At 20.0% G+C, this 15,858-nt stretch overlaps 1 protein-coding gene across 1 annotated transcript; it reads right to left on the reverse strand.

The window, feature by feature from the left end:
- Nucleotides 1–14,952: 14,952 nt before the first annotated feature.
- HO133_003311 (uncharacterized protein) lies at nt 14,953–15,713 on the reverse strand (the record flags this gene model as incomplete). The annotated part of the gene is made up of 4 exons (XM_037294234.1): nt 14,953–15,429; nt 15,480–15,539; nt 15,604–15,627; nt 15,681–15,713. The coding sequence occupies 4 exons, from the start codon at nt 15,711–15,713 to the stop codon at nt 14,953–14,955; spliced, it is 594 nt and encodes a 197-aa protein (XP_037149615.1).
- Nucleotides 15,714–15,858: the final 145 nt, after the last annotated feature.

Here is a 15,858-nt window from a genome sequence, read left to right on the forward strand (position 1 = left end):
GTTTAAAGAATATAAATAATATTATTAAATAATTTAAATAAAGAAATATATATATTAATTAAGAAATATATATAAAGTATAAAAGAAGAATTAAATTATTTATAAGTAAAAAAGAAAAAATATATCTAACGCGAAAAGTTTTAATAGTTAAAGAAAGAATATTATATTAAAAAAAGTTATAATATATTTTTAAATTATTATTAACGCGAAAATCTTTTTATTCTATAGCTTAAAATATTTTAATCTATAAAAGAAATTATTAAAAAAAAAATCTAATACGAAAAGTTTTAATATATATAAAAAGAAATATTTTATTAAAAAAAGTTATAATATTTTAATATTATCGTTAACGCGATAAGCTATTTATATTTTACTTAAAGTTTTTCTATTTAATAAAAAAAGAATTACTTATATATTTTAATTTATAATTATTTTATAAATCTAGAGAGTTATCGAGTTTATATTATAATAGAATTATTATAAAAAGATCTTATAAATAATATTCTCTTTATTAGATTACTACTTTATTTAATATTTAATTTAATTTAATATTATTATAAAGTAAATCTTTTACTATATAGATATTATAATAATAATAAAAATATTATTATCTACTATATATAAGTCTTTAAAAAATATAGAATTTAATATATTTAAAAGAAGATATCGTAGATAGAAGAGCTTTTTAGCATTTAAATAAATATAATATATTCTTTTAATTATACCCCTACGCCTCTAATATAAACTTTATTTAAATATATCTTATTTATTCTTTTTTTAGATATATTATATTAATAGATCGATATAAAAGAGATCTTATATCTATTTTTATTATTAATATTATTAATTTAATTAAAAGAAAGCTATTAGCTTAATCTAGCGTTTATATATTATACGAGTAAAGGTTTATAAATTAAATTCATAATCATTTTTTTGATTAGGGCTATCGAGTAAATAGATAAGCGATCTTTAATAAGTAAACTTTAGTAAGCGATATTTGAATTCCTTACGATTTAATAATTATAAGACTAAATCTAATAGTTTTTTTTTTATTTAAAAGCCCACATTTTATTCTATAATTTAAAAAAAAAATCTCAAAATTTTAATAGAAAACAAAAAAGTTATTCTAAAATCAAATAATGTGTATCTGTTTTGTGATCAGCGCTGTCCGGCTGTCGAGCGAACTTTGGTGAGCGATATTTGAATTCCTTACGCTTTAATAATTATAAGACTAAATTTAAGAATTCTTTCTCTATCTGAAAGCCCATATTTCGTTCTATAATTTAAAGAAAAAATCTTAAAATTTTAATAGAAAATAAAAAAGTTATTCTAAAATTAAATAATGTATATTTATTTTATAATCAGAGCTGTTCGACTATCGAGCGAACTTTGGTAAGCGATATTTAATAAGCGATATTTGAATTTCTTGCGCTTTAATAATTATAAGACTAAATTTAAGAATTCTTTTTTTATCTAAAAGCCTATATTTCGTTCTATAATTTAAAGAAAAAATCTTAAAATTTTAATAGAAGATAAAAAAGTTATTCTAAAATCAAATAATATATATCTATTTTTTTATTAGAACTATTCGACTATCTTTTAATAGTTACGAATACTAATTTATTTACTTATAATAACTTAGTCGATCTAGCTAAAACGCGTAATAATCTTAAATTTATAATTAATTATATATATAAATTTAAGATTTTCTAACTTAGCTCTATCTTATTCTTTTATATATATTAATTAATTATATAAATTAAATTATTATTATTATTAAATATTACGCTATATTAATTTAAAAGATAAATAAATAAATATTTAAGTAAAAAATTATAATTATATAATTTAAAGTTAAAAATTCTCTAATAAACTTTTATAGAGTCTATTTATTATATATTTTAATATTTCTTAAATCTTATTTATCTAATCTAGCTCTATATTATTCTAATTTATATTATTTTTATACTCTATTTAAAGACTAGCTTAATCGCTACTTTTATAAATATATTTAAAAATATATTTATAAACTTTAATATTAATATAGATCTTTATATTAATATAAGCGTTATACTTAATTAATAAATAAAGATTATAAAATATTATCTAATAATTCTATTTAAATTAATTATTTAATATATTAATAAATCTACGTTAATAATATATAGAGTATTTAAAATCTAATTTAAAGACGATATAATCGCTAAAGTTCTTCGAAAATTACTTATTATATATATTTTTATTTAAATTCTAATAAAATAAGATAATATCTATTCTATTAATAATATATTAACTATAATTTTTATAAAATATATATCTAATAACGATTATATAGAGATTAAGAAATAGATTTTAATTAGAGATCTTAATATTAATAGCGATATCTATCTTAGCGACGCTAAAGAATAAATCTTTAGAATATAATATAATAAGAATATAGATATATAATAAATCTTATTTTTAAAATTCTATAATATAGATATAAGCGGGAACTCGATTTATTACTCGTAAAGTTAGTTAGAATTAAGACTAATTAATATTTTAATTAACTATTCTTCGTCTTTATAGTATATTATAGAGCTAATCGATAAGAATTACGACGTATAGAGAACTAAATTATATTAAAAGTATTTTTAATTTTTTTTATCTATATTAATCGTCTAATTAATATATTATCTAAAAAGTTATCTTATAAAATAGAAAAAAGAAGAGTTACTATATTATAATAGAGGGTAAAAAGAATAAAAATATATCTAATATCTTTTTCTTTAGAAGATTATTTATAAAGATCTTTAGCTTTAATCTAAATACTCTAATAATTAAATTAAATCGATTAATAACGTATTCGCTAAATAGAAGATTTTCGATAATTTTAATTTATTTTAGATTATAGATAAAAGTTATAAAGAGATTTAGTCGATTAAACTTAGTAAATGAAACAATAATATTTTAATAAAGTTATTTTATAAATTATAAATCTTCTTAATAGAAGAAAGAGAGAATAATATATTATTTACTAATTTAATTATTTATAATAACTTTATTAATATAAATATTAATATCGATATAAATATTAATAATTACTTAATAGATATTAGCTTAAATAATCTTCTAATTTATCTTTAATTAATAAAATTTATTATTTTTAATAGCTATATAGATATTATAGATAAAATACTATAGTAATTTATTATAATAAAAAAGGCGATTAAACTTACTAGAATAACTCTATATTATATATCTATAAAAAATTAGTAATTAATAGAATAGAAGAAATAGATAATATAGATTTATAATATAAGATAAGCGTTATTTATATAGAGTTATTTTAATTAATAATTTCTCTAACTTATAAAATAGCTTCGTTATTTCTACTTTATTAAATAAAAAGACTCTTATCTAATATAATATCTATATTAAATATATTATTATACTATAACTATTTATTAAATAAAAAGATAAGAGAATAATATAGAAGTATATAGATTAAATATTAAATTACTAATATAAAATACTAAATCTTTTATTACTTTAAATCTTTATTAATATATTTCTAATCTTAGATATATCTAATAAATTATTAATATTATCTTTCTAGATAATAGCGATTTTATCTAAAATAAAATAATTATAGATATATAGATTATAATATTATAAATTCTAATAAAATAACTTATAGTCTTATATATTTAAATCGATCTCTAATCTTTTAGATATTAATTTAAGAATATTAATATAAAGATTAATATTTTTAAAAACTATAATTATTTTATAATAAAGCGTCTAATTAATATAATTATAATAATTATATCTAATAAAGTTAATATAAAAAACGCGATTAAAAGAAAATTATATTATATTATAGATTAATCTTAAATACTATTTATTATATAGATTTAATTAAAAATTCATTTCTTACTCTTTAAAATTATTAGAGTAGATATATAAATAGTAATCGCTTTCTAAATTTCATATATATATAAAACAATTAAATAATTAATAGTAATTTACTATAAGACTATAGAGATTATATTATTATATTAAACGCTATAACGACGAAATAATCTTTATAATTATTAATAAAATTTAAAATCTCTAATATTAAAGAATAAAGGATTTAATTAATAATATACTCGCTGAAATTAATTAAATTATTTATACTCGTTTTAATACTCTTATAATTTTCTTCTTTATCGTTTACTTCTTAATTAATATTTATTCTAAATATATTAACTTTAATCTTTTCGCTATTATAGTATTATTTAACTATCTTATTTTTTTATAATATTATATCGTAATAATTATAAATCTAATTTATAGAATTTAAATTATATTATATAAATAATACGCGATATAGTTTATAAATCTTATTAAAAATTAAGTAGAATCTAAATAAGAGTTAAAAGATAGATTAAAAGAATATAAACTATCGAAAAAATTATTATTAAAGAAGTTTACTAATAAGTCTTATAATAGAGAATTTTCTATAGTATCTTTCTCTTATTTAAAAGCTTTTTCTTAATGATATTTAGAATCTAATACGGATTAAGAGATTTCAAAATAAAGTAATAAAGAACGAGTAAGAATAAAAAACGCGTTTTAGAAGATAGTATTACTAAGTTAGAAGATATTATTATTAATTTAAAAGAAGTATATAGAAAAAGATAGTAACTATAAATTCGTTTAAACTCTTTTTAAAAGTCTTTTAATACGTTTATAAGTAGTAGTAAATAGCTATTAAGCTCGCTTATAGTCTTAATTATTAGTAATAATAAATTTATTAAGAGATAGCTTAAAGACGTTAATAGAGACTCTAAGAGATAAATAAAAAAGATATATATATCTTAAATATTAAGTAACCTTTAGACGAGGGGTATTAAAGACGATTATATTTATATTAATAAAATTAATAGAATTAATAGAGTAATAAAAGAATAATAATTATATAAATAGATAGAAGAATTATTATTCGATCTTAAACGCGTTTAATATAATTATAATATTTAAATATTAATTAAATTTATTAATAGTAGATTAAACTTTATTATTTTTATATCGTTAGAAAGCGTAGATTAAGTTTTATAATTTACGAAATTATAAAGTAATAATATTCTTAAAAAGATAATTATTTTAGAGTATAAGACTTCTATATATAGATTTTTAATAAGAGAGCTCGAGAGAGTTATCGAATTAATTTAGTCGATCTAGATAAAAAGCGTAGAGAACTTAAATTTATAATTAACTATATATATAAATTTAAGATTTTTTAAATTAGTCTTATCTTATTCTTTTATTTATATTAATTTTCTTTTTTTAATTATTTTAAATAGAATTAATTAATATTATTAAAATAATATACTTTTTTTTAAAGTAAATAAATAATATTTTTATATATAAAGAGATATTATAGATTATCTTTTAATTAAAATTTAATAAATTTTCAAAAATTAATAGAATATTAAGCTAGTTTTTATAAATAATAATAAAAAAAAAAATTTAAAATTTTTTAATTTTTTAAATCTATTTAAAAAAAAGATATTATTTTTAAAAATTTAAGAAAATTAATATAATAATATTAAAAAAGTCGAAGAAAGATAATTATATAGAATTTAAATTATATAAATTAATAATTCTATTAAATATATTAGAGAAAGCGCTTAAGACGATAATAATTAAATATTAAAACGACTATATAAAGAATAATAATCTTCTCTTTTTAAAATAAAAAAAAATGGAAAAAAAATTATAAAAATAGTATTAGAAATAATAGTTAAAGTTATATATATAATCTAGAATTATAATAGAGATAATATTATTAATCTTTTATTTCTTAATATTATAAAAGTTTTTAATATTATCTCTTATTAAAGATTACTTTATAATTTTAAAAAAAAAGAAATTTCGAATTTATTAATAAGATAGATCGAGAGTTTTTTAAAAGATAAAATTATATTTATTATATTAAAAAGAAGAATTATCTGTTATTACTAGAAAACGCAGTTTACTAGAAAATGCAGTTTTTTTAAATTCGATAAATCCGGCGCAATATCAAAATGCCTACTTCCCACTAAAATATGGCCTGGCCCACCCTAACGCATTAAAATCTATATTCTAAAGAGTACAAATTGTAGGGTGCATTCTATAGTGTAGTTCAGAATTTAAATAACATGGATTGGCCTATTATTAGCTGAGCAATGGTCAATGGAAGGATTTGGAACCATCTACCATGATTGCAGCCCACTCTTCAACCAGTAGCAATGACTCCACAGTAATCACAGGAGCTTCATACTCATAGGCATCGTGATTGATATGTACTACTATCTGTCATTCGAGTTTAAGGCCAAGCGGTCAATGGGGTGGTAGATCAGCTAGGGACGAAAAAGCTCGCTTAGCTGCTAGCGAGTAAGTATTATATTTGGCACTGATGCCCACTCCACAGTGGCCAGGCCTGCTTGCCATGGTGAATTTGACTTGTAGAAGTAGCTCTGTGCCTGTGTAGACCGTAAGGTGTGTATCATTATTGTGCCCAATTACCATAGAATTTTGGTGAGAAGTAGGCATTTTGGTGTTGCGCCGGATTTATCGGATTTAAAAAAACTGCATTTCCTAGTAAACTGCGTTTCCTAGTAATAACAGGTAGCGCGATAAAGTTCGCGAAAATAAATATCTTATAAAAATCTTTAATTTTATTAATTTTATTTCTATTCTTTAATATACTATTTATTAAAAGATATTTTAAAATTAAACTTTAACTATAGATTAGAGATTTTATAAATAATATTTATTTATTAATATATAAGAAATTAATTAAAGAAAATTATAAAATTTTTAAATAAGTTTATAAGATTTATTTTAAATAGATAATAATATTAGAATTAGTATAGAGATATATTATATAAATAAGATAGAATAGAATAATAAGACTATCGAATTATATATATAAAAAGAAGATATAATATAATAGAAAATGTTTTCGCTAAGACTCGCTAGTTATAGAACTAAGTAATATATTAAGAATACGCTCGTAATAGTACTTCTCTTTCTTAAAGAGCTATAATTTCTATAGCTAATAGATCTAAGATATAAATCTATTACTTATCTTATATTTTTAAATATCTATAATTTATATAGGCCTTAGCTAGAGATAATTAAGATCTCGAAGATATAACTATATCTTATCTACGTATCGATAAGATTCTCTAAGTTTTTCTCTCGTTTAATTTATCTATTATAGATCTTCGAAAGAATTAAATAATTTTATCGTATATATTTATATTATACTCGCTAAAAATTTATAAAAATAAAGAATTTTTAATATTAGTATATTAGATTAAATTAGTATCTTTTTTTAATATCGACGATAATAGTAATATCGCGTCTTGAAGTTTTCGCTAGTATATCGTTAATAGTACTTTATTATAATATTAAGAGCTCTTAATTTAATAAAGATTTATAAAGAATTAAATAAATAGTAATTAAAAGAAGAGTTTACTATATAGTAGCTATCTAATTTTATATTTATAATAAAGAAAAAATTAATAAGATAATACGATTTAATTAATTAAGATCTTTCGAATCGAATTAAATTATAAGCGCTAAATCTCTAAATTAATATTAAATAATTTCGATATAAGTTTCTTTATAGAGTGCTATATAGTCGATATCGATTAAGACTATTAATAACGATAGTAAGATCTATAGATAATATATTATAATTCGAAAGATCTTTAGATATATAATAATAAGAGGAGTCTACTTAATAAGTTTAATATAAAGCTATTAGTAAGTAATATAGATCTAAGAAATCGATTTTCGAATATAAAAAAATAAGACTATTCTAAAAATATTAAACGATTTTAATTCGTTTAAAAATACGATGTTCGAGAATTTATCGATATCTATATTAATTTCAACTATATTTATAGAGCTACTACGTCTTTAACTATATTTATCTACTACGTTCTTAACTATATTCGCCTATTACGTTTTTAACTATATTCGCCTACTACGTTCTTAATTATATTCGCTTACTATATTCTTATAATCTATATTTCTTATTTATAAATCTAATATATTCGTATAGCTATATCTATTACCTATTTTTCTCTAGATTAAAATAAGAAATAATAGTATATTTACCGCGTAATTTAACTATCTCTTCGAGTCTCGCTTTAATATATTATTTAGTAAATACTCTTATCTTCTTTTCGATAAGTATTTATATCTATATCTCTACTCTAACTTAATAATAATAGTCTAATATTATTAGATATTTCTTTATATCTAATAGTAATATAAGCTTATATAATTCTTTATATCTATTAAGAATATTTTAAAAATACTTTATAACTCTAATCTTTAAGTTATATATTAAATTCTTCTTCGTAAGAATATATAATAGATCGCTAAAATATCTTATAAATTTTATATAGAACTTTAAAAATAGTTATTTATTCTATTTTAGTATATAAAAAGCTTTATCGTTTATTCGTTAAGTATTATATAATAAATCTTTATAAAGATTACTTAGCTAATTTAGAAGTTCGTTAATAAAGATATATAAATTTGAAATAGTTTTTCGATAACGAGGTAGCATATACTTAATAGTCTTTTTATTAAGATATATTATAATATATATAATTTAAAAGATGTTAATTAAATAGTAATCTTTATTAATAATAAGCTTATTTATAATCTTTAGCTTTTAATTCTCGAATTTAAATCTATTAATATTATTAAAGATAGATAAATCTAATAATCTTAAGCTAAGTAATTATCTAACTATCTATTATAGCGAGATTAATCGATATCGATTTACTTTAAATATCTTAAAATCTTATAATTTAAGTAAAGATGAGGATAAGGGTGAAAGAATAGAGATGATAGTAGAGTTTTAACCCTACGTCTCCTCTCGCTATTCTAGTATCTTCTCTTAATTAATATAAAATTACTAATAAAGATTCTTAGTAGATAGAGAGCGCTATATATATAGTATATAAAGTTATAGCGAATATAAAGGCGAATATCTCGTATATAGATCTTTATATATATAAAAAGACTAGCTATAATATATAGAAGATCGTAGTTTAAAGAAGAAGAAAGTATTCTTATAATAATAATATAAAAAATAATATCTTAATATTAATATAGATAAATTTAAGAAATTTATAATATATTAAATATAGATAAAAATAAAGCGGAGAAGATAGGCGTAAAAATAGCGATTTTAACTAGGTTTCTCCGTTGAGAGTTATTATAAATATCAATAGAATAGAGAGATCTCTAGAACTTCGATACTATAAAAGTGTATACGAGTTAAGAAAGATAGTAAATCTCTATATTAAGTATTAATATTTAGCTATAACTCTTAAAATACTTATTTCTTAATTAATAAAGTTATCGTAAAGATTATAAGTATTCTAAATAATATTCTTTCGAATAATAGAAAGTCTATCGAGGGTTTATTAGTCGGTGATAGATTTTTTACGAAGAACGAAGTAGAGAAGAATTTTTTATATTTGATATAGGGAACTTATTTTTTAATAGATTAGACTATTATTAATAATATAGATTATTTAATATAGATTCTTTCGAATAATATAGATATCTAATAATTTAAATATGTGATAAGAGTTCTATATAGTAGAAATACCCAGCGTTTTCTTTATTAAACTCGGTCGCTTACTTCGAGTAGAAAGTGAAAAATACTCGTTAGTTCTCTTCGTCGAGGGGTATATAAAGAAGCTTTATTATAATATTAGAATTAATATAGAGATATATTATATAAATAAGATAGAATAGAATAATAAGACTATCGAATTATATATATAAGAAGAAGATATAATATAATAGAGAATATCTTCGCTAAGGCTCGCTAGTTATAGAGCTAAGTAATATATTAAGAATACGCTCGTAATAAATAATATATAAAGTAACTTTCGCTTTTATAAAGTATAAATTAATATATTTTATTTATAATTTAAAAAAAATTAATATAAAAATTATTATTAACTTAAAAATTATAACTATAAAATTTAAAAAGAATATTTAAATTTTAAATTTTTATATTAATAAAAATTTTAAATAAAATTTTAAAATTAAAGTAAAGATAATCTTATAATATAAAATATTACTTATAATTATTATATTTATTTAAGAAATTATATTTAATAAGATAAAATAGATATATAGCGTTATAATAAGATTAATAATAATTTATATAATAGCGATATAATATATATTAAAAAAATTAAAAAAGCTTAAAATATATATATAAGATATTTGAAAATAATTTAGAATAGCTATTTTAGAAGAGTTATAGAAGCGTATAGAGTAATTAATATATATATTTTAAAAATAAAAATAAAGATCTTTTTAATATAAATTATATTAGATAAAATAATCTTTAAAAGCTAGATTATAAAAGAAATATATTTAATAATTAAAAAAAAATTATATTAGAAGAAAGATAAGAGAGAAAACTAAATAAAAATATAAGATAAAAGAGATTTTAGCGAAAAAAAAGAAATTCTAAATTCTAAAAATTATAAAACTCGCTAATTAAAATATTATAATGAATCTAAATTAAATTTAATATATTTAAAAAATATAAAAATTAATAAAAGATTAGAGAAGTAGAGAATAAATATTATATTAAAATTATTATTAATTAAAGATTTTTAAATAAATAAGAATATTAATATAATAGAGAGAATTAAAACTAGATTAAAGATTTCTTTATTATATCTAATTAAAATTAAAAGTTTAATCTTTATATAAATATATATATAAAAGATTAAACTTATATACTTTCTTTATATAAATAAAATATTAAATATTATTTTAAATAACTGTATTCATAATTAAATATTCTATTTAAAATAAATAAAATAAAAATCTTAAGAAGAGAGATTAAAATTAGTAATATACTAGTTATATTAATATCTTTAAAAGAAATAAAGATAATCGCTAGATAAATTATTAAGATAAACTTTTTAAATTAATACTTACTTATTAATATATAGTTATATAAATTAACTCTTTAAAGATAAATAAAATAAACTATTAAATTAAAAACTTAATAAAGAAATTAAAAAGTTTAAGATATAAATATAATAGAAGAATTAAAATATATTATAAAAATAGTAAAAGAAAATAAAATAAAAGTTTTAATTCTAATCTAAAGAGATTAGATAAGATTTCTCTTATAAATATATATACTATCTATATAATAGTCTATAATTACTCTTTATAATTCGAGTAGAAGTATATATAAATAATAAAATAATTAATAGATTATTATTAATATATATAAAAGAATAAGATAGAGTTAAGTTTAAAAATCTTAAATTTATATATATAACTAATTATAAATTTAAGATTATTACGCTCTTTAATTAGATCGATTAAATTATCGCTAATAAATAAATTAATATTCGTAACTATTTAAAAAATAGATATACGTTATTAATATATAAAATAACTTTTTTATTTTTTATTAAAACTTTAAGATTTCTTTTTAAATTATAGAATAAAATATAAGCTTTTAAATAAAAAAAGAATTTTTAAATTTAGTCTTATAATTATTAAAGCGTAAGAAATTTAAATATCGCTTATCAAAGTTCGCTTATTAAAGATCGCTCATCTATTTACTCGATAGCTTTAATTTAAAAAAAATTTATAAGTCTAATTTATAGACCTTTACTTATATATTAATAATAGATTATATATTTTAAATATTTCTAAATTACGAATTAAAATTATTAGAGATATTTATAATTCTCTACTCGAAGATTATATTAATAGATTATTAATCTATAATAAATTAAATAGATATTACTATTAATTAAGAATAATAAATTTTATTACTCGCTATATTAAAAGCTACTATATCTATAAAAAATCTAAAACTTATAAAAAAAATAAGTAAGATCTATTTAAATTTATTTTTATTTTTAAATAATACTAATAAGATATTTTTATTAACTTTATTATATTATTATCTATTTATCTTAAATATAAATATTTCTATTAATATATTATAATAATTATAAATAAGCTTAATAAGAAGAAGAAATTAATTTTTTTAAATTTCTTAAAAGTAAAGATAGTAGTTTAAATCTTTATCGAATTTATATAATAAGAAGAAGAGTATTTATTTATTATTATTTTAAATCGAGATATTTAATTTATAATTTATTTTTAGAAAAGATTATATAAAAGAATTAGAATTAAATTTAAACTCTTTATTATATTATATTTTAAAATTAATAAATAAATAGAGAATACTAACGCTATTTTAAAATAATATCTTAAAGTTTATATTAATTATAATTAAGATAATTAAGTAAATTTATTATTAATAGTAAAGTTCGAAATTAATTTCGATAAGAACGTCTTATCGAATATATTATTCTTACTTCTTATTAAAGAATATATTCTCTATTTAAAAATAGATTTTTTTTTCTTTTAAGATTAATTCGCTAGTTAAAAAGTAAAAAGAGATATTAAATTAATTAATAGATTTATTAAGAAGATAGATAATATAAGAAAGTATTTAAAAAATTAGTTTAAAAAATTATAAAAATTATAAAAAGAATAAGCTAATTATTATCGACTTTTAATATTTAATTTTAAAGTCGAAGATATAATTATACTTAATAGAAGAAATATTAAATTTATACGTCTTAATAGATTACTAGATTATAAGAATTTTAAATTATTTAAAATTACTAAAGCTTTAAATAATTTCGTCTATAAATTAAAACTCTCGATTTCTATAAATAATATTTATTTAATCTTTTATTTATAACTATTATATCTTAATAATAATAACTCTCTATTAAAATAAAATAAATTTTTATTATTATCTATCGATATTAATAAATAAATTTAAATTTAAAATATTAAAGAAATAATTAAATTTAAAATAAATAAATGAATAAATAATCTCTTAACTAATAAGAGAGAATATTTAATATATAAAAGTAGATATAAAGAATTTAAAAGCGAGGAAAATCTTTTCTAATAACTATTTATAAATATAATAAAATATTCGAATCTAATAGTAGACTTTTATTATTATTATCTCGAGGTTATTAACTCTTACTTATTATTTAAAAGATCTTTAAAATAATCTTCTTTATTAACGCTATTAATCTATAGTAACTATATTAACTTATAAAAAAATCTTAAATTTATAAAAAAATACTAAGTTAACGTATTTAAGAATATTACTTTATATATATCTAGATATACTTTTTATAAAATCGATATCTACTATATAGTAATCGTCGCTAGAGTTTTAAATTAAAGAGTAAGAATAATATTACGATTTTAATTATATTATCTATATTATAGCCTAATTAAACTTAGCGTATAAAGATCTTTTAATCTTTCTATTTTACTATAAAATTTATACTTATAATTATTCTATATAAATAATATTCTCTTTATACTATAATAAAGAGTTATTATATATATTATTAAGTTTTTAATAGTATTTTATATAATTATATTTAAATAATAATTCGCTTTATAATTAATAGATTAAACTTTATAATTTTTATATCGTTAGAAAGTATAAAGCGAGCTTTATAATTTAAGAAATTATTAAGTAATTACATCTAGCGTAAGTTAAAGACTTTTATATATAGATTTTTAATAAGAAGATATAAAAGAGCTAGCGAGCTAACTTAAATAATTTAATTAAAACTCGTAATAGACTTAAATCTATAATTAGCTATATATATAAAATAAAGATTTTTTAACTTAGCTCTATCTTATTTTATTATACGAGTAAAGATTTATAAATTAAATTCATAAAATTTTTTTTAATTAGAGCTGTCGAGTAAATTTGATAAGCGATCTTTAATAAGCGATATTTGAATTTCTTACCTTTAAAGTATTATAAGATTAAATTTTAAGATTTTTTCATATTTAAAAAGCGTAAATTACGGTCTATAATTTGAAAAAATAATTCTTAAATTTTAATAAAAAATAGTAAAGTTATTAAAAGATTAAAAGTAGAAAGAAAGATTTTAATAACTGCGAACGCTAATTTATTTATCTATAATATTTAATTAAAAAGCGTAGCGGATCTAAATTTATAATTAACTATATGTATAAATTCAAGGTTTTTTAGCTTAGCTCTATTTTATTCTATTATATATATTAATATATTAATTAATAACGTTAATAACGTTATACTATTAAAGAAGAGATAAAAGATATTAAAGAAGCGTCTATTTTTACTAGTATACTGCCATAATCCGCTCGTAAACGAAAGCCAGCAGGGCGATAATAGAGGAAAGGCGGTTATAGTTGCTTCTGGTTCTGGATAGGGGTTTACAGAATGGTCGTTCCTAGAATGTAATTGGCTAACATGATTTGCCAAGGAGTCTAGCATGAGCGCCGCCGGATGCATACCTTACTTTTACAAAGCTCAGAGCGCGATGGCGGAGACGGACAGGTATATCAGCGGGCACTGGATAAAGAAAGGAAACTTTAGGCCTTCAGTCATATAGCACTTTTCCGTCGTGACTATGGCCTCTACGTTTAATTTACAGAAACCAGACGTGTATTTTAAGAATATCTCTGCTCTAGTAAGGATCGATCACACCTTGAAACAGCCAGGAGGTCTCAATGATCTCTTGTCTAGCCTAGAGGTGTTTATCGAATTGAACAGTTCGCTGGTCGATTCAACAATCCTATTCGCATGAGTCGACTTTCGTGAACCGTATTCCCGAACTCGTACTAGAGCACCCATCCAGCTTTTATTCTTCGATGCTTAAGAAGAGAAAGGCTGATAAGAGAGTGCAAGCTGTAGGCTCAGTAATCAAATGACAGGACTGGGGACGTGTTACGGAGACTGAAGTTGCCAAGTCGCTGAAACTATGCCTCGGCATCTCTAATAGCTAAAATTTTCCACTCAAGCAATATACTACGCAGCTTCTACTTTGCTTTGCCATTCGTTGCAGAGCCATTGCTTTGCCCCTGTGACTTCCGGTATCTTTCCACCTCCTTTTCGACTGCGCTGTCCACCCGTGATTTCAACTCGGGCCGATAACCAATAGAAAACAAGACCTCCATCCAGACGAAGAACGGCGCTAAGAACAAAGCCTGAACCAGGTTATCTAGTAATGCGGGTGCCCTTCCTTCGAATACGCCATGACCGAGAAATTGAGTGACCCAACTTGAGACAAAGATGCCCACCGCCCAATAGTTTGCTGTCGCACCGTAGGTAGTGGTCAGGTAGTCTGAGTATGCAGTTCCCGCTAGCAAAAGAGGTGCTAAAAGGCCTCCAGCCACAGGCTCCATCAGAATATAGAGTATTGCGTATATCAAGGTAGCAATAGTCCCCAGATTGGGAGGAAGGTTCGGTATAACAAGCCATCTTGGCATAGGCACCAGCGAGGGTGTATTGGTGCCCTGATTTTTTTGAGTATATTCTCAAAGAATGAATGGCTGAGATCTCATACGAGTAGAAAAGACGTCATCAAGATCATCGGCACACAGACTATGTGGATGGCTTTGTTGGCCTTGAGAAGGAAGTGGTCAGGGAGATTTCGATCCCGTTCAACTCGGTTCGGGGGCTGCTCTTACAGTAGTGTGGTGATACGAGCCATACTGGTGTAGTGTCAGCATCGGAGTAGCCATGCGCTTTCTCAGCGTGGACTTACGAACAAAAGCTGTTTTTCAAGGTTGAGAGACATGTTGAAGTCTACAGAAAGGAATGGTAGGATACGTGAGCTAGGAAGTGGTTCGTAGAATCATGACCTTGCAGGAGGGTGAGCACTTCGCAAAACGAATGCGTGATGGTTGATGCTTGAGCCTGAAATGCTGTTATTGCAGAAAGAG

The sequence above is a fragment of the Letharia lupina genome (genome assembly GCF_014066315.1).
Source record: "Letharia lupina isolate WasteWater1 chromosome Unknown contig_17, whole genome shotgun sequence".
In the NCBI taxonomy this organism is placed as follows: Eukaryota; Fungi; Ascomycota; class Lecanoromycetes; order Lecanorales; family Parmeliaceae; genus Letharia; species Letharia lupina.